Raw genomic sequence first — 24370 nt, 5'->3', positions numbered from 1 at the left:
TGTATTCTCATTCTATTTCATAACATTTATTTTAAAAACTTTTTTGAAAACTGTACTTTGATAATATTAATCCGGTCTTACAAATTTTTGCTAAATTTGTTAACACGCTTCTTAACGTGGTCCAGTCCCTTTGACGTTTTAAGACGCCCTCTATCGGTCGTCCACCAATATATTAATTGTCACAAGCTTTTTTCCCCATAATTGTTTCCCAATTCTTTAGATCTCTGCTTCGGGGAGACTGATGGGAAGGCTGTATTCACTTAAGAGCAAATAAACCTAGTGGCCATCTCAAGGAGGGAGTGAAGAGTTGTCTGGCGCTTGATCGGGGAGAGAATCCAGAGGATCCGAGGGCGTGAGTGAATTCGGCAGGTGCGCGGAGGCCCGGACTCCACAAGGGGGACGCAGGTGCGCATCGAACCCTCTTTGCAGAACAGGCCCTTTTCTGGCTTTTACTATCCCGTGTTGGAGGCTGCTGGTTGGGCTCCGCCTCCACCAGGAGCACCCAGGAGGCCGTCCCCGGGTGTGGCGGTCCCGAGGTCTGTTCCACCCGGAGTCGGAGGCGGAGTCCGGGGCGGGGCGCACAGTCAGCTGACTTCTGGGGTTCTCCGGCGCCGCAGCGTTTCCTCTTGCACCGGCCTGGCAGGCATTTGGGCCCGGAGGCTGAGGCTCGGTGGACCCAGCAGACAACAGGGGAGTGACCATGGAGCATCCGCAGTCCGCGCCGCCGCCGCTGCTGCTGCTGCTGTTGCTGCTGGCTCCGGGTGCCCAGGCATTCATGGCCAACCCTATCCTGTGGCCCCAGCCGAGGATCTCTCAGATATTCTCGAACGTGTTGTACTTGGACTCTGGGAACTTCTACATTGGACACGGCCCCAACTCCACAGCGAATTCCTCCTGCTCCCTTCTGCAGGAGGCCTTTCGGCGGTGAGCGCGCTGGCGACCCCGTTGGTAGGGAGGGACCCAGGCTCCTTTTGGTGGATCCCGGGGGCCTGGGCGGACCCTCGCCCTAAGGCATGGGTCTGGACATGGCGGGGCTAATTCAAAACGGCTTTCCTCCCCGCCCCCTCCTGCTGCATTCGAAGGGACGCCTTGGGTGCGCCTGCACCCTGTTTTGGGTGTAGGATCTGGAGTGGAAGTAGGAGGTTGATGATGGTTGTTCATCTCAGAAAAAATTAGAGCGTTTTGCTGGAGAGTGGTGACAGCTTCGTGCACAAATGGGATTCTAAGGCACAGGAGCATTCGACAAGGCTAGACCAGCTCCTCTTAAGGAACCATGTGTGCCCCAAAGTCATTTATGGACCAAACTCGCTTCTTGCTACTGAGGCCTCGTGATCATAGGTTGGGTGGCAGGAATCCTGAAGGGAGGGAACGCCCCCATTTCCCTCCCGAAATCTTTGTGCCATGTGCAGCAAGATGGCATCTGTTTGGTGGCTAGCCCTTGGGCAGAATGTGTTTGTTTCTCAACACCAGCCATAGGCGTACTGTCTCTGCTTCCTCTTTTTCAGTTCCCTAAAAGCTTTGAGTCATTTATTTAGTATCTCTCACTTCCACAGCAACCTCATCTCTCCAGCCCTTCTGCCCACAGTGCGAGTGGGGAGGTAGCCCACTGGGAATGAGCTTACCCAAGCGTGCTGTGGACAGGCCAGGTTACTGTGTGATCTGAGCTTGCCACAGGCTGTCCCCTCCATGTGTAAGTAGAACTGCCCTGGAGCTGTGCAGTCCTGGAAGATTTTAACTTGCTTCTCAGCATAATATGTGCTTTTACCGCCTACACACTGTCTTTCTGTCTGCTGGATACAATTATGTGTCCTGGTGCTGGAAGCATAAAAGCTAACGTAACAACGGGTTCTGATCCTAGAAGCCTGGGGGGTTAGGCTTAGACTGAAGAGCCCCAGGATACTGATGGTACAGATAGCGCATCCCCTGCCACCTGCTAAAGGTGGGAGTGCTATGGTTGGAGTGGAGTGAAGATGTGAAAGGAAAGCTCTTGACTGTTTTGGAAATAGAATGTATTTAAGGATTGGATGGTTTCTTGAAAGTCATCTCAGGTTCATGACAGCAGGTTCGGGGGTACAGAAAAGCTACTTTTACTATGTTAATCTTGTTACTCAGATTGTAACATTGTTTTCCTTCAGGCAAAAGGAGGCAAGGGCCTGGTGGTATGCTTGTGTGATGTGACTAGGGCAGGAAAGCGTGGGTGATATAGGTTAATAATGTATGGATAACCAGGACTTGAGTCAGCTGTGAGTTAGTTTAAAAACAAGGCCTGCGTGGGAAGCAGCTAGTAATTATACCTGACATTGTTAGGAAACAAGCTATAAAACTTATCAGCTCTTAGGGCTGATTTGAACGCATGCAGGTAAGCGTTCTAGGAATTCACAAGAGGTAGTGTGTGTCTTGGAATACAAGCGCGGTGGGTTGGAAGGACTTGGAGACCTGGGGGTGTTCAGCACGCGCTGGGCGGGGAATACCCGGGCTCCATGGTGTTGAGAATCACGTGACTTCTGGCCTGCTCTGTAACCGTGCTTGGAAATAGTATTCTTTTCGCAGGTGAGTGTTCAGCTCATAGATGGATAGCTGCCTCCTCGGCTTCCTGAGCGCAGTCCGTTCTGTGCTGACCAACCCTTTGCTAGTGAATAAACAGCTTCACTCCTTCAGTTCCTCCTGGGAGGCTAAAGTAACCCAACACCCTTTAGGCAGCACTGTGTCAGAACCCTTTGGGTTTTCCAATAAAACTTTGCTATCACAGGCGGCCAAGCTTTTCCTTATTTGGGACAAACTAGGACCTTATTCAGATCTCAAAAGTTTCTAGCATTTTAAACATTTGTCTTCTTATGACTTTATTATTTCTAGTGACAGTATTTCTGAAGTTTTCATCATAAGCAGTTTTTTTTTTTTGAGTGTCCGTTGCAGTAGTTCTAATTACCTTTTAGTTTTCTACCCAGTGTTTTTTTCTGTGAGAAAAGGCCCTTGGCATTTAAATACATTCCATTCCCTCCACAAGATGTCCCTACATGTAAATAGTACATGTGACCTTGGGCTTACCAGATTCTCTAAAATATTATGTGGACAGTTGTTTTGAAGCCGGTGTTATATTTTCATTTCATAGCACCTTTAAATCTTATTTAGTACTCCTTTTCTTGATATCTGATACCCCAATGTAGGTTCATTTTAAAGTTGCCTCATGAGAATTTTATGGGTCAGAAAGCTTTTTGAGGTTTATGTATAGGCTGGTCTACTTTGGTTGGAAGGAAGCAGCCATCCCAGCTCAGTTTGGTTTAAGCAACAAGAAAATTTATGATCTGATTCATTAAGAAGTCCAAAAGTAGAAACATAATCTAGAGCTCGGTGACTAAGAGACTCGACAATGTCCCTGGGGATGCTGCCACTGAGCTGAGAATCACCGACAGAGAAACCATTTCGTGAGAATTTTCTTGTGTTCAGAACTGGTTGTCACCCTCAAGTGTGACCAGCTTGCCTCCCGGCTCTCCCCAGGGCTTGTAGGCAAGACACTTGGCTGTATGGAGGCAGCTGCTACAATCTCCGTGTCTGGATCCCGTTCTCAAGAGATCCTGGTTTTTGAAAGTCTAGACTTTTTCTAAAAGGTCCCCAGGTGATTCCAGCATAGAACTTGTGGTGAGGTGTGTGGTTGGGCTTGAGCTTGTAGTTGGACTAAGAGTGGGTGGCTTGAATTTGAGGACTCAATGACACTTTCCATTAACATACGTGTTTAAGATTTGACTAATGTGCCTTTACATTTGTTTGAACTTGTTTCTCACACAGATATTATGACTACATTTTTGGTGCCTACAAGTGGCACCATCGCCCTGTTAAACTAATGGCTGGAACGCAATTACAGCAACTTCAGGTTACTGTTGTCTTGAACTCAGCGTGTGATAGCTACCCTACCTTGGCGTCTGATGAGTCTTGTAAGTGGCTGGGGACGTGAGTGCATTGTGGTCAGGGCTCTTCAGGAACAGACTTCAATGCCAGCTTTAGGGTCCATGCCAGGAACCATGGTGACTTCCTGGCCAGTAGTGTGTTAGCCGATCTCGCAGCAATGGACTTGATGCGTGGAGCCTATAACAACACGCGTGGACTCTGATGGTCAAAAGTTTATTAGTGGCATCAGATTTTATACACTGAGGGTCATATGGGATAAGGGAGGAAGTATGGAGCTTATCAACAAAACCCATCGACTGTTTCCATACGTTCTCATTCACATGCTGTCCACTCGGCTGTTCTCATACCAATGATATCCATTTAGCTAAAGGAATGGTACCCACTCACTCGTTCTCATACAAATATTATCCTATCAATTGTAATTCTATGCTCGCTGACCTTCTAGGGTCGCAATGTCCTTCTACAGTAATGAATTTCTAAATTCTATGAGTAATAATGTACATAAACAGTTTAGAAAATTCGTAACTACAGTAAGTGTAGAAGAGGAATAAATCACTCATACCCAAAGACAGATAGAATTAATCACCATTATTTCAGAGTAAAGCATCTAGATGTTTTTACAGATACAAACATGATGTAATCTGCTTTCTTTAGTTTTGCTAATTTGTAGTCTGCTTTTTGCATAACAATAGATATAGCTGTTTGCAAATGCCACTAAATATTCCTCTGTGACAGTGTTCTTTTTTAAACTTTTAAAATTTTATTATTGATGATGAAGGGTCGAGGATCAGGGAATAGTGGGTGAGACCCTTGTTTCCCATTTTCTTCTTCCCATCTATGGGGGAGGGGAGAATACAAGAGAAGCCACGCCCAGATCCCAGCTGCCACATTGCGGGGGGGGGATGGGAGCGCCCCCGGTGTCAGCCCAAGTTCCCACTGGGGGGCGTTTTCTGAGGGTTCTATTCATGTGGTTTTGTTAGTTCTCAGATGCTGCTCCAAGGATGAGGGAATATTTATTTTAAAATATTTACTTCCATATACTTAAAGGGGAGAGAGAGACCCTCTGCTGGTTTATCCCCCAAGTGCCTGTAAGCACCAGGGCTGAGACAGCCAAAGCCAGAAGCCTGAAACTCCGACTAGGTCTTCCACGTGGGTAGGAGGAATCCAAGAGACCTTGAGGTATAACCTGCTGCCTCCAAGCATACATTAGCATACATTAGCATACATTAGCAGGACGCTGATTGGAAGCAAAGCAGGTGGGACTTGGCCAGTACTACCATATGCATGCAGTCCATATGGTGGCTTATTCTTGTAGGCCACATCACATGTCCCATGACATAATTTTTTTTTTTTAATTTACTTACTAATTTGAAAGGCAGAGTGAGTGAGTGAGAGAAGCAGAGGGAGAGAGAAGAAGAAAAAGCAAAAGGGGGAGGAAAGAAAGAGATTGTCTATCCACTGGCTTATTCCTCAAGTGACTGGAGCTGTTCGGCTGGGCTAGGCCAAAGCCGGGAACTAGCAACTTCTTCCAGGTCTCCTGCATAGCCCCTGGGACCTAAGGTCCTGGGCCATCTTCAGCTGCTCTCCCAGACACATTACAGAGAGCTCGGTTGGCAGTGGAAAACCCTGGATGCAAACTGATATCCATATAGGATGCCAGCACTACAGTTGGTGGCCCAGCTGGCTGTGTGTGACACAGTGTGGGTCCCCTATGACATGCTTAATAACTGAAAAATGTTTCATTACTCTCTGGATGAGCTCGGTTAGCTAATCTTATTTTTGAACATCTTGATAATTTGTTAACATTTTTGTCTTCGAAGACAAATCTGCCTATATGCAAGATCTCTTTTAATCTGACTTTAAACAATGATAATGCCAAATTGGAATCTGTGGATGCGTTGAGATGCTTCCTTCAATAATATAATAGGCATTTAATTATATAAAGCTTTCATTGGCTTTTCCCAAATTAAGTCTTTTCTTTTGGATCTATTCTATTTCTATTGGAAACAAAATAAAACTGCATCAAGGAATGAAAAAGGCTATATGAGGACATGCGTAATAGATGATTAGTGCAACGGAAAGCAGATTGGAGAATGGAATATTAGCATATTTTCTAGAAAAGAGTGACTGCCTTGTCCTCAGACTGTCACCATGCTTTCATCCCCCTGGTGTGCACTGGCATTTTGTAATAATACATCCTTTTGGAAGATAGGTTCACTTCTCTTCAGTTCTATAGCTGCTCTTAGAGGAGAAATAGGATAGCTTACCATGTTATTTCAGAGCTACTCAGACACTGCATAAAAAGTAGGTTTTGCAATCCTGGTAGAGATGGAAATGGCCTTAATTGCCAGGAAGTCTTTGCTATCAGTTTAAGAAATCTATGTTGTGAATTCCAGATTGAACCTGAAGAATCGTATTTTATTTTCCAACCCATTCTGTAACCCTCTTTATTCTCAAATGGAATCCTCTCGAGAGAAGATGATTGCAAAATTTTCTGATTGAAAGATAACAAGGCTTTTAATGATTTCTTAGGGAAGTATTTAGCAAACTCATCAGCAGTTTTCTAAACAACAAAAAAAAAAAAGCTGTCTGGTCAGATGATTGTCACATGATCCAGTCACTTGATTGATAGAGCCTCATTTTCCCTGTAGGTAGTCACCGGCCTGTCACAGCCTGGCTGGTGGCAGTGGAGCGTCTGGTTGCAGTATTAACTCACTAACCCTCAGCCCTCAGGGGGCTTCACCAATGCTAAGGCTCCGTAGCCTCCAGTCCCTGGCATTTCCTTTCACTGTGGTTGACTTGGCCCAGAACACACTAGAAACACTTAACACAACTTTTGGGCCAAGCCCAGGCAGAGGGAGCGTACACTGGGATGACTAGTCCGCTGTGGTCTAGAAGCAGCCAACAAGGACTATATTCTGGATAAATACACACACTGAATTGGGACGGCACTGAGCTAAGAAGAAGGGGGTCAGGGAATTAAAGCAGGTTTCGGGTTATATTGAGGGAGAGTGGGTGCAGAGAAAGTTGGGGTGGGGGAGCCCTGGAAAAAAGCTTCTTTGGCCTTAGGAATAGAGAAGGTTTGAGTGACACGTCACAACTCACTGATAATTGTGGGCGCTGAAGAAAGTTTGCTTTCACTTAAAGCCTTGATTTAACTAGGATGTCACTCTCCGAAGGGAAAGTGGGAAAGAATAACTGAAGATGACGCTTGGGTTCCCGACTTGAGCAGCTCAGCTGAGTGGGCAGGGATTCTGAAAGTCATTGAAATGAGAAACACAGATTGTAGATTCCGGGGAAGAAGGAACAAAAGGCCATCTGGGGACTGTGGCATTTAAAGAACCTACAGGATGGAAATCAGAGGGGCAGCTCAAGAGAAAAGCGTGATCTGGGGATACCTGGTAGCGTTTGCTAATATATGCTGTGTATTTAAGGGAGTAATGAAAGTGTGTTTTCTCTGACTCAAAACAGATTCCTTAATTGTGAAAGGACCAGTGGCTGTACTGAAGGCCCACCAAATTTGGGGAGCATTACGAGGCAAGTTCCGCAGTGTCGTTGTTTGTTTCTGTATGTAGCTGGTGCTTTGTTAAAGGGAACACAGCAGAACTTTGCCGCTGGAAGTCTTTACAGAATGCTTGGTTGAGCAGTTTCAAGGCGATTGACGGGAAACACACTTAGCGCTCGAATTAAGACATGTTTAATGATTATACATGAAGTGGTATCATCATAATCCCATTTGTGCTGTTGGAGACTAGTTCTTTGTCCCGACCGCATCAAAGTGACGATGTTCAGACAATACCTAGGGGCAGGATTCTCATCCAAGGCATTCTTATTTTCTCTTTAACAACAGACTTTGGAAATAATGTGCTGCAAACTGGTAACTGTGTATCGCCACTAAACAGAAACCCCCCCCAAGATTTTCTTTTTCAGTGTTTGAGGACAGTAGGAACAGAGGAAAGCTTAGCAGAAATGACTGTATACCGTTTTCGTATTTCCCAGGATACACACCTGTCATCTAGACAATGAACGGTGACTAAGTCAAGGCTAGTTGATTAGCCTGTAATTTAGTGTATTAAAGAAATGATATCCACTTGAATAAAAAATGTCCAGGGGATAGTCTTTGGAGCTATACTTAAAGCACCGTAAGTTATAAATTGGGTCTTTATAGTTTCAAAGTAGCTTTTTGAGCCTTTCCGCCTTTTGATAAATTTAAATCACTTCTAAAGTAACTATAATATTTAGTTACAAAACTCATAGTTTATACAATTATTGGGAAACTGGTATTTTATTAAACTACTACCCTTTTTTGTGTGCTTAAAATGCAAAATAAAAACCCATGGAATAGATACCATGAAGCAAAGCACATTTATTAGATGAACAGAGAATGCAGTAGATTTAGTTCTAAAAAATTCAGCTTTGATTTAAGAAAGTATGTTAGGGAGTGTTTCACTGACATATTTATTTGCCTTATCTGATTGTAAGTCTATGTTTGGATGATACAACTTTTGTTGTCTCAGTTTAGCTGTTTTGTAATTTAATGCAATAAATTTTACTTTTCTCAGGTTTAGAGACCTTTAGCCAGTTAGTTTATCAAGACTCTTATGGGACTGTAAGTATGATTGTTATTTAAAACTATTGAACACATGACTACAATGAAAATGAAGCCTGTTTATGAGCTTTCTGAAGGTTTCTTTTCACCAAATATTTATTTAGCTAATAAATATAATTTCGCTTATTGTTGTCGCTATTCTTTTACCTAACACTTGTTTAGATAGATATAGTCTTGAGTTCAAATGAAGAAAAAATTCTAAAATGAAACTAAATCTTGTGTTATAGTTCACCGTCAATGAATCCATCATTACTGATTCCCCAAGATTTCAGCACAGAGGAATTTTAATTGATTCATCCAGACACTATCTGCCAGTTAAAGTTATTTTAAAAACCTTGGTAAGTATTTACTTCCTCTGCGTTTGTTACCTGTTCTGAAGATGTGCCTCCTTCGTGTTGCTCTTGTAATGGGTTACTGATACGTCTGTGTGGGTTGGAACACAGACTGTCTCTGGGGGATTTGGCTTTCTTCCCTCTCTCCCACATTCAAAATTATTTAGGCTTAAGACAAAGCCAGTTTTAATATTAACCAGTGGCTCCTTGTGCTTCTCCCACTGTTAAATCGCATCTTGCCTCTTGGTTAACAATACAGTGGCTACCATATTTCTGGTTTGTATCCTTTAATTCTGTGACCTTCATTTGAAGAGACAGAGACTCCCATGTACTAGGTCTCTCTCCAAAGGCCTGCAGCACTGGGGCTGGGCTAGGACTGGATTCGGGAGCGGGCAATGCAGGTGGCAGGGCCCAGTGACTTGAGCCATCACTGGGATTGCATTAGCAGGAAACAAGTCCAGAGTCATTCCTGGAAATCCCAGGCTATGGGCATAAATGACAGCCCACCAACCTCTGTTACACATGTGTGTACAAAGATCTGAAAGACAATTTTTAAGAGACTAAGTGCATTTTGCACTAAAAATGGCAAAACAAGATCATTTATTTAAATAGGAGTTGGAAGAGGCTGTAAAGGGATATAAAGAGTTGTGCTTAGCTGTGGTAAAAATTTTAACAAAATTTTAGCAAAAATTTAAAAAATGTTTAAGTGATTAGTATAAATTAGACATAGGTATGAATGGTTCCCCAAACCTGACTTAAAGTTTAATGGCAAGAAATCATTTCTGTATATATTTTTGGTATCTGAAAATCCCAGGTTGGCACTCAGGCAAGCGGGCCAGGGGATGAGGGAAAAAGATAGTCATTTAATAAAAGTGTTACTGAGAGAAAAGGCTGGGGTGAACCAACTAAGCCATGCCTCTGGAAATTAGACCACTTCTTTTTAATTTAAAATTTACTTTTTTTTTTATTTGAAAGACAGATTTACAGAGAGAATGAGAGACAAAGATCCTCCATCTGCTGGTTCACTCCCCAAATGGTTTGCAGTGGCCAGGGTTGAGCTGATCTGAAGCCAGGAGCTTCTTCTGGGTCTCCCTCATGAGTGTAGGGTCCCAAGGATTTGGGCCATCCTCCGTTGCTTTCCCAGGTCATAAGCAGGGAGCTGGATGGGGAGTGGAGCAGAACCAGCATTCATATGGGCTGCTGGCGCTATTGCAAGTTGACCAGTTCTATCCCCAAAATGAGCTGGAGGCAGACTCTTAGAAGCTCGGGAGTCTATCCACCAGCTGACGGATTGTTCCAGAACACTGCACGCGGAAGCTTGCTTCCTCAGTTCCTCGTGTTCTTTTTATAGACCTTCCACACATTCCCTGTGAAACTCTTATTTTAGAAACACCATGGGGGCTGTTTGTAATGACAGAGGACAAGGCATAATTTAGTAGTAATGCTGATGCTCCCAGCTCATGAATACATGTAATTTTACTTCAGGACTGTCAGTTTGTTCTTTCAGGCCTTGTACTTTGAAGGAAATGTGACTCCTAAAAAATCAAGCAAATTAGAAGACCAATGAGAAAATAGCAGGTGTCTCCATTACAGTGTTCTGTACAATAGGTAGAGATATTAAAAATAATTTCTTCGGATAATTTCCCTGGATAATTTCACTCAGAAACATCTTCACTGTAATAACATGTGAGGAGGCCGTTCGAATAAAACTGGGGAGGAACTTACACATATGTTACACATTTGCAGCGATCTGAAGTCATTCAGTAGTTGGGAAGTTTGTAGTATGTTAATGGAGTGGAATAAAAGGCAGTCCGCATTCATGCTTTTCAAGATGAATTTCCTTCAGAAGTGAATTGAATCCTTGCTTCTGTTGTAAGGATAGCCGTTGTGATCACCGCTGAGACATAAGCAGCCAGGAATTGATGATTCCTATTGAAGGATAGGTGGAGAGGCAGCAGCGAGTGCCAGGGTGGGCAGGCTCGGGCTGCCATGCTCAGCACCCCAGGAAGACAGGAGACACTTCTGATGCTTCCTCAGCAACACTGATTCCCCTGTGCCACTGCTGCCTCCCCTCTTTCCCTCAGACTTATTATTTTTACCCTTATGGACTCATGGACTATACCATTCTATTCCATGGATTGTCATCCGTCACCTTTCCTATTTTATGGTTGAATTCTACCCTTAGGTATTTCCTTGCTTTTATGGTATAGATTGTTCCGCACAACATATACTGACCCAGGCTTTCAGTGGTGAATGACATTTTGAATTCAAACTCTAGCCTCTCCATGGAGTTACGTGTTGTGGTGGGATACGCTTCTGCCCTGGATGTCCTCATATCCCATAGGAGAGTGCCTGGTTTGGGCCTGTTATCCCATGTTCCTACTCAACATTTGGATTACAACTGCACCTGGGAGGCTGTGGATGATGGTCCACGTATTTGGGCTGCTGCAACCCACAGGGGAGACCCAGGTAGATGCCGCCTTCTGACGTCAGCCTGACCTAGCACATGCTGATACAGCCAGTGAACAGAAGATCTGCCTCTGCTTTTTTTCTCTGTTGCTCTGCTTTTTCAAGGAAATGAAGCTTTTATTTATTAATTTAAAAGATGTATTTACTCGCCTTTATTTAAAAGGCACAATTTTACAGAGCGTGAAGAAGAGACAGCCTGAGTTGAACTGATGCAAAGCTGGGATCCAGGTTTTCTCCCTGCACCCCCATGTGGGTGCAGGGGCCAAGGCCTTGGACCATCCTCTGCTGCTTTCCAAGAACATCAGCGGAAAGCTGGATTGGAAGCAGAGCAGCATGACATCAACTAATGCGCACATGGGTGCTGACGCTTGTAGGTGGAGGATTAGCTGACAGGCCACCAAACCCGTCCCTACTCATTTTGAAGTCTAGGCAATAGGTGTGCTTGTTGCTAAGCAATCCAGACTAAAGCTTCACTTTCATCAGATTAGGCTGACGCATCTGGGAAATCGCTTACAGAAAATGGCACTGTGCGAGTAAGTATACTGAGGATAATACAACAGATTTCATTGTCACAGAAGGAAACCATACAAATGGGCGTTAACAGGAACTGGGTGGATTGGCACAAGTGACAGTTGCTGGTAGGGCCTTGTCAACACACAGAACACACCCACCATTTCCTACTCTTAAGGGTGTTTTATACCAGAGGTTGTCGACCTGCAGTCCAAGGGCCATATTCCATTCTGCACCTGTTTTTGCAGATAGCTTTATTGTAATACAGCTACACACTTCTGTTCACACAGGGTCCCACTCTACACTTGTAAAATAGTTGAAACTCATACTGTTTGACTCTAAAAGCCAAACCATCTCCTAGCAGCCCTTGATGTTAATGTTTGCCAACACTGACCCCTATAAAAAAAACTATAGGTTTGTACTAATCCACTCAGTCCCAATTACGTGTAACTGAGTTGGACACTTCCAGCAGTTGCATACGTGTAACTCCTGTCCCTGGCAGTGTTCTGTTGGCCCCAGCACACTCATCTGCTTGCATAACCTCTTGCTTGGAAGCAGTTTCCCCATTTCCTCAGACAGATCCCTTCAGCATCCTAAAGGGAAGCGTGACGTCTTGATTATTTCCTAGGGCAAATACCACTCCTCCCATCATTTGTTTTTTAAAGAAATATTTTTACCAAAACAAAAAAAATCCTCTATCTTATATAAATAGTATGTTATTCTTCCATAGAATACATGAAATGTGTACGTCTGTTAGCCCAAACATTTCTCTGCAAACTTTGATGGGATGGAGGAGGCAATTGTCACAGAGGGTTAAGCCATTGTTTGGGGTTCCCGTGTCCCACATCAGAGTGCTGGCTGGAGTCTTGGCTGTTTCCTTTCCTATCCAGCCCCGTGGATGGCAGCAGCTCGCACCGGGATGGCAGCAGCTTGCCACCCGTCTGGGAGACATGGAAGGAATTCCTGGCTCCTTGCTTTAGCTCGGCCTATTCCAGCTGTTGTGGACATCTGGGGGGGTCAACAACAACTGGAAGGGCTTTTGCTATTTCCCTATCTCTGTCACTCCGTCTTTCAAATAAACCAATTTAATAAAAAGGATGGGAACTGTGTTGAATTTGTGGTGAATTTATTGAATTGCTAGAAGTTGGCACTCAAGTATCAAAACCAACAGAACCATGACATTTATAAGCCAGGGTACTTAAATGAATGCACTATATTTTTCTCCATTCCTAAACACAGATGCAATGATAGCAGGTGCTATTTTCCAATCTTGGAAGCTCCCTAAACCTGGGGTATTTGCATGCTTGCTCTGCTTCCACAGCACAAAGCAGTACCACATTATCCAGAATAAAAACGAAGTTTGTATAAGCCTTTTTGTATGCTGTGTAGAGAATACACATGGATTTATTCTACATTCTCGCATTGGAGAAAAATACATTTTAAAAGGCATCACACTGTTAATGGCAATAATCCCAGATGTGCCTCCGTGGTAGGAATTGCGCTTTTTCTATGCAGTGTATAATGTTTGCCACATTTGCTTGCAGGATGCCATGGCTTTTAATAAGTTTAATGTTCTCCACTGGCACATTGTGGATGACCAGTCTTTTCCTTATCAGAGTGTCACCTTTCCTCATCTAAGTGAGAAAGTAAGTAATCTATGTTATTATTGTCTGTCTCCAAAAATGTTTGGAATAGTTTCACTAGCAGTTTGTAGCGAAAATGTGTTCTGAACAGAATCAAAATGTAAAAGTTACGTATTCATGGCTGATCTGTACTTTTAGTCTGTGACTTAGCTTTTTAAATGTAATAACTTGTTCTGGCTACTGTAACTGTAATTATCAATGTTATGACAGTATTAATGTAAATATTTCTAGGAGCAGCATAAGGAAAATTTTAAAAACAATTCAAAAGACCTGAAGAATTCATAAATAACCCACAGTTAAGCTACATTAATCAAGAAGTCTAAAGTATATTTGTTCTAAACAGAATTGTTTGGAAATTTGCATTTCCCTTTCTCTCTGAAAAACGATGCTAGCTAGGGAATTTTAAAGAGATGGGTTCTTTGCTGGACAAGAATGGCGGTCTCTGTAGGAGTTGCTCAGGCCGAATGTGTTGTAGCTCAGGGGAGCTGGGAGGAGCCCTCAGTTCTCTGGAACACTGAGTGAAACCCAGAGAGGTCTGTCATTGTCCGCAGTTGCAGTTAAGGGACACGGTCAGGACTCGACATTCTATACTCTGGGTTACAACGCCAAACATAGCTTAAGCCGAAAAGCCACTGTGCTTTTGTTTTACATTCATTATGGAACATTCAAAGACAGAGTTTAAGAATTCCCATGTTCTCCTCACTTGGCTTCAGTAATCGACATATGGCCAGTCTTCAGTGATCAATATATGCTCAATCTCCTACAGATGACTATTGTGAAGTATCATATTTTGTTGATCTAAAAGTGATAAAAAAGATAACCACAATATATAACTGGAACTAAAAGATTAATAGTGATCTAGAAAACCAGCAAATATTCTTTTTCCTTTCTTAAACATCTCAGCATTTCCATTGGGATGCAGTCTTCACACCTTCTAATCCCTAGGTCTCCCCCTCCAACCTCGGTCTCCCCATTTCTCTGCTGTTTTGCTGTTGTTGAAGGAAGGAGTCAATTTTGCATGATCAGTTCTGCACCCTCATAGTCTCCATGAACATGTTTCCTGTATTTACTGTAAACTCATAGACCTCACCTTGATTAGACACAAATTGGTTTGGAGAGTTGTGGGGTGAGATTACTTTGTAGAAGTTGAGCAGGTATAGTTGATACTTCAAGAAATGTGCTGAGCAATCATTTTAATGACCTTTTATCTTTAGTGTCAATAATATTGGCCTCTAACTTTTCAAATGAAAGGACTGGGTAATCTTTAAAGACCATTAGTTAGAGTCTGTAAGGAGATTATTATTTTAAAAAAAAACTTGTTTCTATTGGAAAGGCAAATTTACAGAGAGGAGAGACAGAAAGATCTTCTGTCCCCTGCTTCCCTTCTCAAGTGGCCTCAATGGCCGGAGGTGAGCTGATCTGAAACCAGGAGCCAGGAACTTTTTCCAAGTCTTCCACATGGGTACAAGGTCCAAAGTCTTTGGGCTGTCCTCCACTGCTTTTCCAGACAAGCAGGGAGCTGAATGGGAAATGGAGCTGCCAGGATTAGAAAGCGCATCCATATGGGATCCTGGTACATGCAAGGCAAGGCTTTAGCCATTGGGCCACATGCTGGGCCCTGTAACTATAAGTCAATTGTTTAAGCTGGCAACAATTACCATGACTTTGAAAGATGTAATAATGTGTGGATTTTGATTCTAAAATTATTTAGGTCATTGTCTTCAGATGTTTCACTGTGGAGGCAAGCATTTCATTCTGCTCTGCTGTATAGTTACATGAAACTGAAGTGTCATTCTAGCACACTTGATGAAACAGCGTGCCGTGGTGGAGACAGAGATTTCTGTCACTAAGTCTGAGATTACCCCAAGTGTTTAGAGAATTTATTAATAAGACACAGTGAACACGATTTGATAAAGCTACCAAATGCCTGTTATCCTTTTAGTAGACTTAGCAGAAAGCTAAGTGTGCTGTGTCCTGTACAAATTTCCTATTCTTGAAGTTATGGTAGCATCTTGTTTATTTAAATGTGTCATTCAACATCACACGGGACAATTGAATATACTATAATTATGAAAAACATACCAGATGTGGAAGTCCAGAAAAAAAATTGTTGATGACTTTAAGAACCAATCACTTAATTCATTTTAATTTAAATAAACGTGGCTGTTTCAGGGAAGCTATTCTTTTTCTCATGTCTATACACCGAATGATGTGTGGATGGTGATTGAATATGCCCGATTACGAGGGATTCGCGTCATACCAGAATTTGATACCCCTGGACACACGCTGTCCTGGGGCAAAGGTAAGGTGTTTGACATCTGCATCTCTATTTTTGCTCATTTTGTTCTTCTGATTTTACTATTTAGAGATTTGATTATTGTGTGTGTATTATGACCAAGTCACTGTTTCTAGCTATTGCCTACGTACAAAACTCAGGAATAAAAACATTAAAAAAAAAAATTCTAGGGCCCGGCGAGACAGCATAGTGGTTACAGTCCTCGCCTTGAATGCGCCAGGATCCCATAGGGGTGCTGGTTCTATTCCCGGCGGCCCCGTTTCCCATCCAGCTCTCTGCCTGTGGCCTGGGAAAGCAGTCGAGGACGGCCCAAAGCCTTGGGACCCTGCACCCACATGAGACCTGGAAGATGCTCCTGGCTCCTGGCTTTGGATCGACTCGTCTCCAACCATTATAGCATTTGGAGAGTGAACCAGTGTGGGAGGAGGATCTTTCTTTCCTTCTCTCCATAAATCTGATCTGCCTTTCCAATAAACGTAAACAGATCTTAGAAAAGAAAAAAAAAAAGCACAGTAAGTTAATTCAAGAAATAGTTTCCTTAAGGGTCAGTGTTGTGGTGTAGAGTCACCACCTGTGACACGGGCATTCCACATGGGCTCTGCTTCATGTCTTGGATGCCTCACTCCTAATGCAACTTCCTGTTAATGGCCTGGGGAGTGCAGTGGAAGGTAGCTGAAGTGTCTGGACCCCTGCCATCCTTGTGGGAGACAGGGATGTATCTCCTGGCTTTGGTCTGGTTCAGCTCTGGCTGTTGCAGCCACCTGGGGAGTGATTCAGCAGTTGGAAGATTTCTCTCTTTGGAACTTTGTCTTTCAAATAAGTAGACCAATCAATAAAAATTTCATGAATGAGGAAATACTTAAAAAGACTTTTGAGAGTTCAAAGACTATATTCACGTTTCTGGTAGAAAAAATGGCATAAAGAAAGGCAATACCAAAAAATGTAAGATATGTTTGATAAGATTTTAGTAAGACCAGAGTCGAGTATTTCCATCCCCCAGACAATTAAACATTTTCTTAATTAATGGGGCCAGTGTTTGACATTAAGTGGCTAAGATACTGGTTACAATGCCTGTACATAGCATTAGAGAGCCTGGGTTGGAATTCTGGCTCTAGAGACAGGTTTTAGGTGGGGTGCTCAGGCCTCTGCTTGCCATGCCCTCATGCCATATCTGAGCGCCTGTTCTATTTGGTTGCAGCTTCGTGCTGCTGCACCCCACGAGAGGTAGCAGCTTATGGCTCCAGTGCTTGAGACTCAGCACTCCAAAGGGGAGAACCAGATTGAGTTCCAGGCTCTTGGTTCAGACCTGTTTTAGGCCTTTGAGGAATGTACCAAGAGATGGAAGATCTAAGTCTCTGAAACTTCCGGGTGAAATGAAAACAAATATTTTTTAAAATTCCCAAAGTCCTGGTTCTGCTTCTGATTCTTCCTGCAGACTCTAGGAAGTGGTAGGTGATCACTCAGGCAGTTGGGTGTCTGCCACACGTGTAGGAGACCTGGTCTGACATCTTGGCCTCCAGCTTTGGCCTCACCAAGCCCTGGACACTCTAGGCAGTTGAGAGGGAACCAGTGGTTGGGCACTCCCTGTCTCTCCTCTCTCTCCCATTTAAAAAAAAAAAAGTGTGATTCATACTCAATTACATAGTTTTGGAGAATTGGAGATACTAAAAGTAGCTACTATATGATTTTTCAAGGATTATATACCAAGTGTAAAGCACAGAGCTTAGAACCTTGCACTCATAATTGTTCAATAAATATTAGGATAGGTTGGGGAATGCCAGAAGTCAATGTTGTATCATCTTCGCTTTGGCGTAGCTGGTGAAGCTGTTGCTATAACCCTGACATCGTACATGAGAACCAAATCGTGTCCCAACTGCTTTACTTCTGATCCAGCCTCCTGCCAATGACCCAGAAAATGGCCCAAGTGTGTGAGCTCCTGTTCCCGATAGGGGTGACCCAGATGAAGCTCCTGGCCACTGTTTTGGGGCTTGCCCAGTGCTGGATTTTGTAGTCATGTGGGAGATGAACCAACAGAGGGAAGACCTCTCAGTCTATATTTCTTTATTTCTTTGGAAATAAATAAATCTGTTTTGGGACCAACTGTATGGTGCAGAATAAGTCACAACTGGTGACACGAGCATCCCAAATTGGAGTGCAAGTTTGAGTTTTCTGTTCCACTTCTGATCCAGCTGCCTGGCAAGACAGCAGAAGGTGGCCCAAGAGCGTGAGCCTCTGTCACTGACATGGGGGACTGGGGCTGAGGCCTTGGCTTTTGGAATCGGCTTGGCCCAGCCATAATGTAGCCTGTGGGCAGTGAACCAGCACATGGAAGCTCTCTCTCTGCCTTTCAAAGAAAAAAAAAAAAATATATATATATATATATATAAAGTTAGTATAATATATATTTTAAGTTAGTACACTATATAGATGATTCTTAGGACAATTTGACTTACAATTTTTCAACTTTATAGTTGGATGAAGGAATACACGATAGGTAGCAAATGTATTTTGAATTTTCATCTTTTCTCAGGCTGATAGGTGATAGGATGCTTTCTTGAATGTTCGGATTGTGGCAGTAGCAGCACCAACTCACAGGCAGCACCCAATCCAAGAGGAAGCAAGTGATATCAGCATGATGCCATGTGGCTAAGCGACGAGGAAAGGGCACTGCAACATTTTGAGAGGAAAAAGTTAGTTTATTTTAGTGCAAATGAGCTTTAAAATCCATGCAGTTTATTCATGGTACTTTCACTTTTTGAAGTCCTTGCATTTGCACAGATTTCAGAATTGTCTATGCTAATAAACGTATTTATTTATTGTAAGTTATTTTGAGAGAGGAGATCTTCCATCATCTGATTCCCCAAATACATCTAATAGCAGAACGTGGATCAGACTGACACCTAGAGCCAGTAACTCCATGTGGATCTGCCACAGGGATGGCAGGACCCAAGTGTCTGAGCCATCCCCGGCTGCCTCCCAGGTTCACATTAGCAGGAAGCTGGATCAGAAGCAGAGCAGGTACTCCAGTGTGCCATGTGGATCCAAGTCATCTTACTGCTGAACAGCCTCTCCAACCTTACCTTTTCATTCAAGTGCAAGTTTTTTGAGGTACTTTTGTATTTACTAGGTTAAGTGCACTGCATTAATGACCTAAGATATTCTGACCTAAGATATGTTGTTCTAAGATATTTTCAGCTGGTGATGGCTTTTATTAGGATGTAATCCCATTGTAAGTTACGTACCAGCAGTACAGCTGCATGCAAAGTTGTGATTAACATATCTCTCTGAGAGACAAGCACTGTGTTTTCATCTAGGTCAGAACAACCTCCTGACTCCATGTTTCGGCGACTATAGGGAGGCTCATTCTTTTGGGCCTATAAATCCTACTCTGAATACAACTTACAGCTTCCTTACTACATTTTTCAAAGAAATTAGTACGGTGTTTCCAGATCAATTCATTCATTTGGGAGGAGATGAAGTGGATCATCGCTGTTGGTATGGTGATTCTTTCAATCTCTCATTGAATTGCTGTGTTTGCAGTAGATGTACAGGGCTCAACATGAAAGGGGACTTGGGGTAACATCTCCGAAAGGCTACAGTGGTCAACATAATTCCCGAGATGAACGGTGCTTTCAATGTACCTTCCCTAAGGAGAATCAAGATGCAGAAGTGGGGTCTCAAAAAAACAAATTTTCATCTTTAGTGAATGAGAGCGGTGATTAAATGGGAGAATTTTCAAATAAAAATTCTCTTTTCAAATAGCCATAAATAGAGGAGAGAGGTATAGGGATAAGGAAAAACATTTTTTAATGGGAATTCAGATACTAGAAAACAATGATTTGTAATGGAAAATTGAGGTAATTTATAATTAAGACTTTAGACTTTTATTTCCTACAAACTGTTTGAAGTATGTAGAAATGATGTCAGGGACATGAGTTGCTTTAAATAAGATAGAGCATTAATTACCATTTTGTTTCAGGGCATCAAATCCCAGTATCCAAAAGTTTATGAAGCAGAAGGGGTTTGCTAGTGATTATTCAAAACTGGAATCTTTCTATATGCAAAAGTAAGTTACTGGAAAGTCTGCTCATATATTTTTATAAATGATTTTTAAAGCTCAAGTTATTATTCAACGTCATGTTTTATTTTGCATGTTCTCTCTGCTCCTTGCTAAAGTATACATGTTGTAAATGACATCTACAGAGAGAAGCAATATCCACCTCTTCAATACTAACACTTAAGTATTTTGTAGTAACTATAAAGCACAGGAATGCAGTCCCATTCTAGGAACTTGCCTTAAACTCTGGATTCCCTGCCACGTCTTCACCATCCAGCCCCTGGAATGCATTTCCTTTTGTCAGTTACACGACAATTTCTTTTGCTCCATGTCTGTGATGTACATCAGTGCATACCCACATATGCCTGTTTAGATTAATTTAAAGATTAAAAGTTGAGCTCCCAGGTGCCTTAGCAATGATTCAAATGTTCGATAGCCAGATGAAGCTAACAACTCCCATATGAAGATACAGAAAATCTTCATCATTGTGAAAATTCTATTAGACAGTACTGCATGGAGTCAGCAAACTTTCAGAATGATTTAGACTCGAGGCTGGTATTGTGGTGTAGCACACTTAAACCGCCACTTGCAACATCAGCATCCCATGTGTGGGTGCCTGTTCTAGTCCTGGCTGCTCCATTTCAGATCCAGCTCCCTGCTAATACACCTGGGAAAGCAGCAAATGATGACCCAAGCTCTTGAGCCTTTGCATGTAATGTGGGAGATGCAGAAAAAGCTCCTGGCTCCTGGCTGTTGCAGGCATTTGGGGAATGAACCAACAGATGGGAGATTGTGCTGCTTCTCTCATCTTGTCTTTTCTTCTTTTTCCATCAATAAGCAAATCATTAAAAAAAATCTTATAGCCTTGATGGATCAGTTACATGTCCTATAAACACAATTCTTTCGTTTATGAATCTTAAAGAAACAGGCTGCAGGTAAAGTCTGCCAACCCTTGCTCTATACCATCTGACACGCCTATGGGCCAGCCTTTCTTTTTTTTTTTTTTTTTTGGTGATACATTCTAACTTTATTACCCTCAAAAAATGGATTCTGTAAACAGTTCCAGTTATTTGTGGATTGATTGTGAGCAACCATTACATTGTTATCTAGGTGATTTGGCAAGCTAAATTATATTTCCTTTGTTTGAAAAAACCCATAAAATTATCAGAAAGAAAACTGCAATGTGTTGTCTCCCAGTTTATGCTTAGATCCCCTTGTTCTACTTAGGAGCATTGTTCATTAATTTGGCAAATTAGTACTAACCTATGCTGTGTTAGTTCCTTGCCATACGCTAATGGAACTGCTTATTTCTCTACTGACTTTAGCTGCCTCTGTGTTGCAGGTAATGCGTGGTAGACAATTTTGTGTAGTCGTGAGCTGAAATAACTTTGTAATTTTATTTCAATGCTAGCCTTTTGAATATTGTTTCAAGCGTAAGAAAGAAATCGATTGTTTGGCAAGAAGTTTACGATGATGGAGCAAAGGTGAGAACTGTGAAGACTACATGATTCTGATAGCATGAAACTTACATACTGAGGTAGCTTAGTAGTAAGTAAAACTGTTGCTCTCTTAGATTCTAAAAAGTTTCAAAGTAAGTAAAATACCAGTGTGTTAGACATGGGTCTAAAATGCAAATTTCTATCTTATTACACCTATATGATATCATATAAACACCAGAGTTACCTATGCAACCTAAACCCCCAAGATGAATCGTGTGTAGTATTAAACCTAAGAAAAGGGGAAAGATGAAAATGGGTGTTTGTTTCAAGGATCTTAGTGATGTTCCTACCCATAATGCCTTAGATATCCATCCACTTACTGTATGTACTGGAGTCTAAAATATGTATTTTGTGATTTTTAATAGCTTCCACCAGACACAGTAGTTGAAGTGTGGAAAGGAGAATTTTACAGAACCGAATTATCTCAAATCACAAATTCTGGTTTGCCTGTAATCCTTTCTGCTCCTTGGTACTTGGATTTGATTAGTTATGGACAAGACTGGGAAAATTACTATCAAGTGGACCCTCTAGACTTTACTGGTAATTAACTCGGTGATCTACTTCACTTCCTTTTATGCTTTATCCTAATTATTTAAAACAGAAACACTCTTATCGTTTTTTTTCTTCTATTTTATGATACAGGCTCTAGGATTTCCTTTAATCTCCCCCCCATTCTGATTTCCCCTAAATTATTACAATAATGTAGTCTTTCGGAAGCAGTCATAAGTTCATCATTCTACTATTTACGAGTCTCCTGACGTTGCAGGGACAGACAATGGTAGACAGTCCAGCATCTTATTGTCAAGATATAGCCTAAACTTGCCCAAGTACTTTTCAGGTTTTGTTTTATCCCCTTGTATTTTTTATCTCCATTTTACTGGAGATACCCTCTACATTTGAGATGTCGGACTACTCATGTCATCTTCTCTGAACAGCCTCTCCAATGAGAGACACCTGACCAAAGTGGAGGTCGACCTCAGTGTGTGTGTGCTGGGGTTCTGAAGAGCAAGCAGTCTTTAAGACGCCTGAGTGTTGGACCCCCTTCAGTCACAGCTGTCTAGTTTCCTATCACACACGCAGTACAAGGAACTTTAATCTTTGGACCCTTCATTAAGTTGTCTGGTTTCATATGCCACACTGTAGTATAAAATTGACTCTCAGAATAAATTTTTTAAAAAATTGACTCTGAGAAAGGATTTTGCTGTAAAAAAAACTTTTTTTCAGAACTACAGGTCTATTAGGAATTAATTTTTTTAAGAATTAAAAAGCTTTATGAGTAGTAAGAGTTAAAACTACCATTAAAATAAGCAGTAGGAACTCAATGCTTTTCATTCCTATCAAAAGGAACAAATTGAAAGAATGTGTGGTGGTCCCATAAGAAAAAATAATAGAAAATAAACTAGAATTTCAACTTGTATTCCTTGGCATATTGCTAGCAGGGAACCAAGAGAAAATAAAAATGTTTTCTAGTGTTCAAATAAATTTGAATGAAACAGTATCCTTTCTTTAAACCACATTAGCCTATACATGCTATAGAAGTCCTGTGAGCTGCAATGAGAAGTGGCAATAAAATGTACCAACAATTTTGCTTCCCAACTGTTGACTGAAGAAAAAAATACTGTCATAGAGTTAAGATAGAAGTAGTCAGCATTGCGTTTGTATTCAAGCCCTGAACTGCTTAACTTATTCCAACTTAATGATTTGAATGTAGGTACTAAGAAACAGAAAGACCTGGTAATTGGTGGAGAAGCTTGCCTATGGGGAGAGTATGTGGATGCAACTAACCTTACTCCAAGATTATGGTATGCAATTTCATTGTTACCGTTTGAATTAGGAATTAGAATGCCCTGGCTTTCCTCCTCCATCCAAATAGGAAGGCACTAGGGATATCCTCCAGCATCAAGTTTTATATATTTACTGGAGAAATATGAATTTAGGGGCCAGCATTGTGGCAGCATGGGTTAAGCCATCACCTGTATTACTGGCATTCCATGAGCACTGCTTTGAGTCCCAGCTGCTCTGCCTGAGATTCAGCTCCCTGCTAATGTACCTAGAAAGGCAGGAAAAGATGGCAGAGGTGTTTTGACCCCTTGCCACCCAGGCAGGAGACCTACATAAGAGTCCCAGGCTCCTAGCTTTGGCCTGGCCCAGCTATGGCCGTTGTAGTTGTTGTCGTTATTTGGGAAGTAAACCAGCAGAAGGAAGATCTCTCTGTAACTCTGCCTTTCAAATTAAAACAGAAAAAAAAAAAAAAAGGAAACCATGAATTTAAACTGCTTATGTGAATGTATGGTTTGTATTTTAGGCCCCGAGCAAGTGCTGTGGCTGAAAGACTCTGGAGTCCAGCAGAGGTCAAAGATAGACGTGACGCCTACAACAGACTAACAAGACATCGTTGCAGGATGGTCAGGTATGGCAAATACTTTTTTTTAAAAAAAGCTTATGATACTTTCCTGTTCAGCGTTAGTGAACTCCTTATTTTGTTTTTACTATAAACAGAAATATGTGCTACCAAATTAGTAGTGATTTAATTGGGGAAAACTGGAAATTATTGTTTTTGTACTTAAGAGAATAACACCTTTAAGATACCTATTTGCACTTAGCAGTGTTTTTCAAGATGTGTGAAATTTGGTGTGATCCCACCCTAAATCACTTTAACATGGCTAAATGATTTGCCTTTTTTAAAAAAAAATGCTAATTCCATTATTTAAGTATTTCTAACTTAAGCTATAAGTTCTTAAAGTAGAGGAACTGTATCAATTTAAAGCTTCTCTTCATGTTCTCTGCCAACAGACGTGGAATTGCTGCACAACCCCTTTTTACCGGCTCCTGTGAGCATGAGAAAATATAAAAATGGACAGAAAAGGCTGCTGTAATCCACTACAATCAATTGATCTGAAATCATGTAAATCAAGATTTGCTAGACTGTCTTTTGAATAAAATGTATCTTTTTATTGATTGTAATATAAAATGAGATACAGGTTCATATATAAGACTGACGTCTTTTTTTGTGAGACAAACTTTAACAAAAAGATGACCAGTACCACCACTC

The 24370-nt window shown here is 41.9% G+C and overlaps 1 protein-coding gene across 1 annotated transcript; it reads left to right on the top strand.

Annotated features, from left to right (window-relative positions):
• Positions 1-628: 628 nt before the first annotated feature.
• Positions 629-24306, top strand: HEXB (hexosaminidase subunit beta). Its single transcript, XM_040986170.1, has 14 exons — positions 629-924; positions 3784-3929; positions 7375-7440; positions 8466-8512; positions 8740-8850; positions 13368-13469; positions 15639-15768; positions 19077-19257; positions 19742-19828; positions 21231-21303; positions 21684-21858; positions 23030-23120; positions 23624-23728; positions 24112-24306. The coding sequence occupies exons 1-14, from the start codon at positions 701-703 to the stop codon at positions 24167-24169; spliced, it is 1596 nt and encodes a 531-aa protein (XP_040842104.1). The 5' UTR covers positions 629-700; the 3' UTR covers positions 24170-24306.
• The last annotated feature ends 64 nt before the right edge of the window (positions 24307-24370 follow it).

The sequence above is a fragment of the Ochotona curzoniae genome, unplaced genomic scaffold (genome assembly GCF_017591425.1).
Source record: "Ochotona curzoniae isolate NIBS_2020 unplaced genomic scaffold, NIBS_Ocur_1.0 contig_4501, whole genome shotgun sequence".
NCBI classification, from domain to species: Eukaryota; Metazoa; Chordata; class Mammalia; order Lagomorpha; family Ochotonidae; genus Ochotona; species Ochotona curzoniae.
The sequence above is the reverse complement of the archived record's forward strand: the minus strand, read 5'-3'. Positions and strand labels throughout refer to the sequence as shown.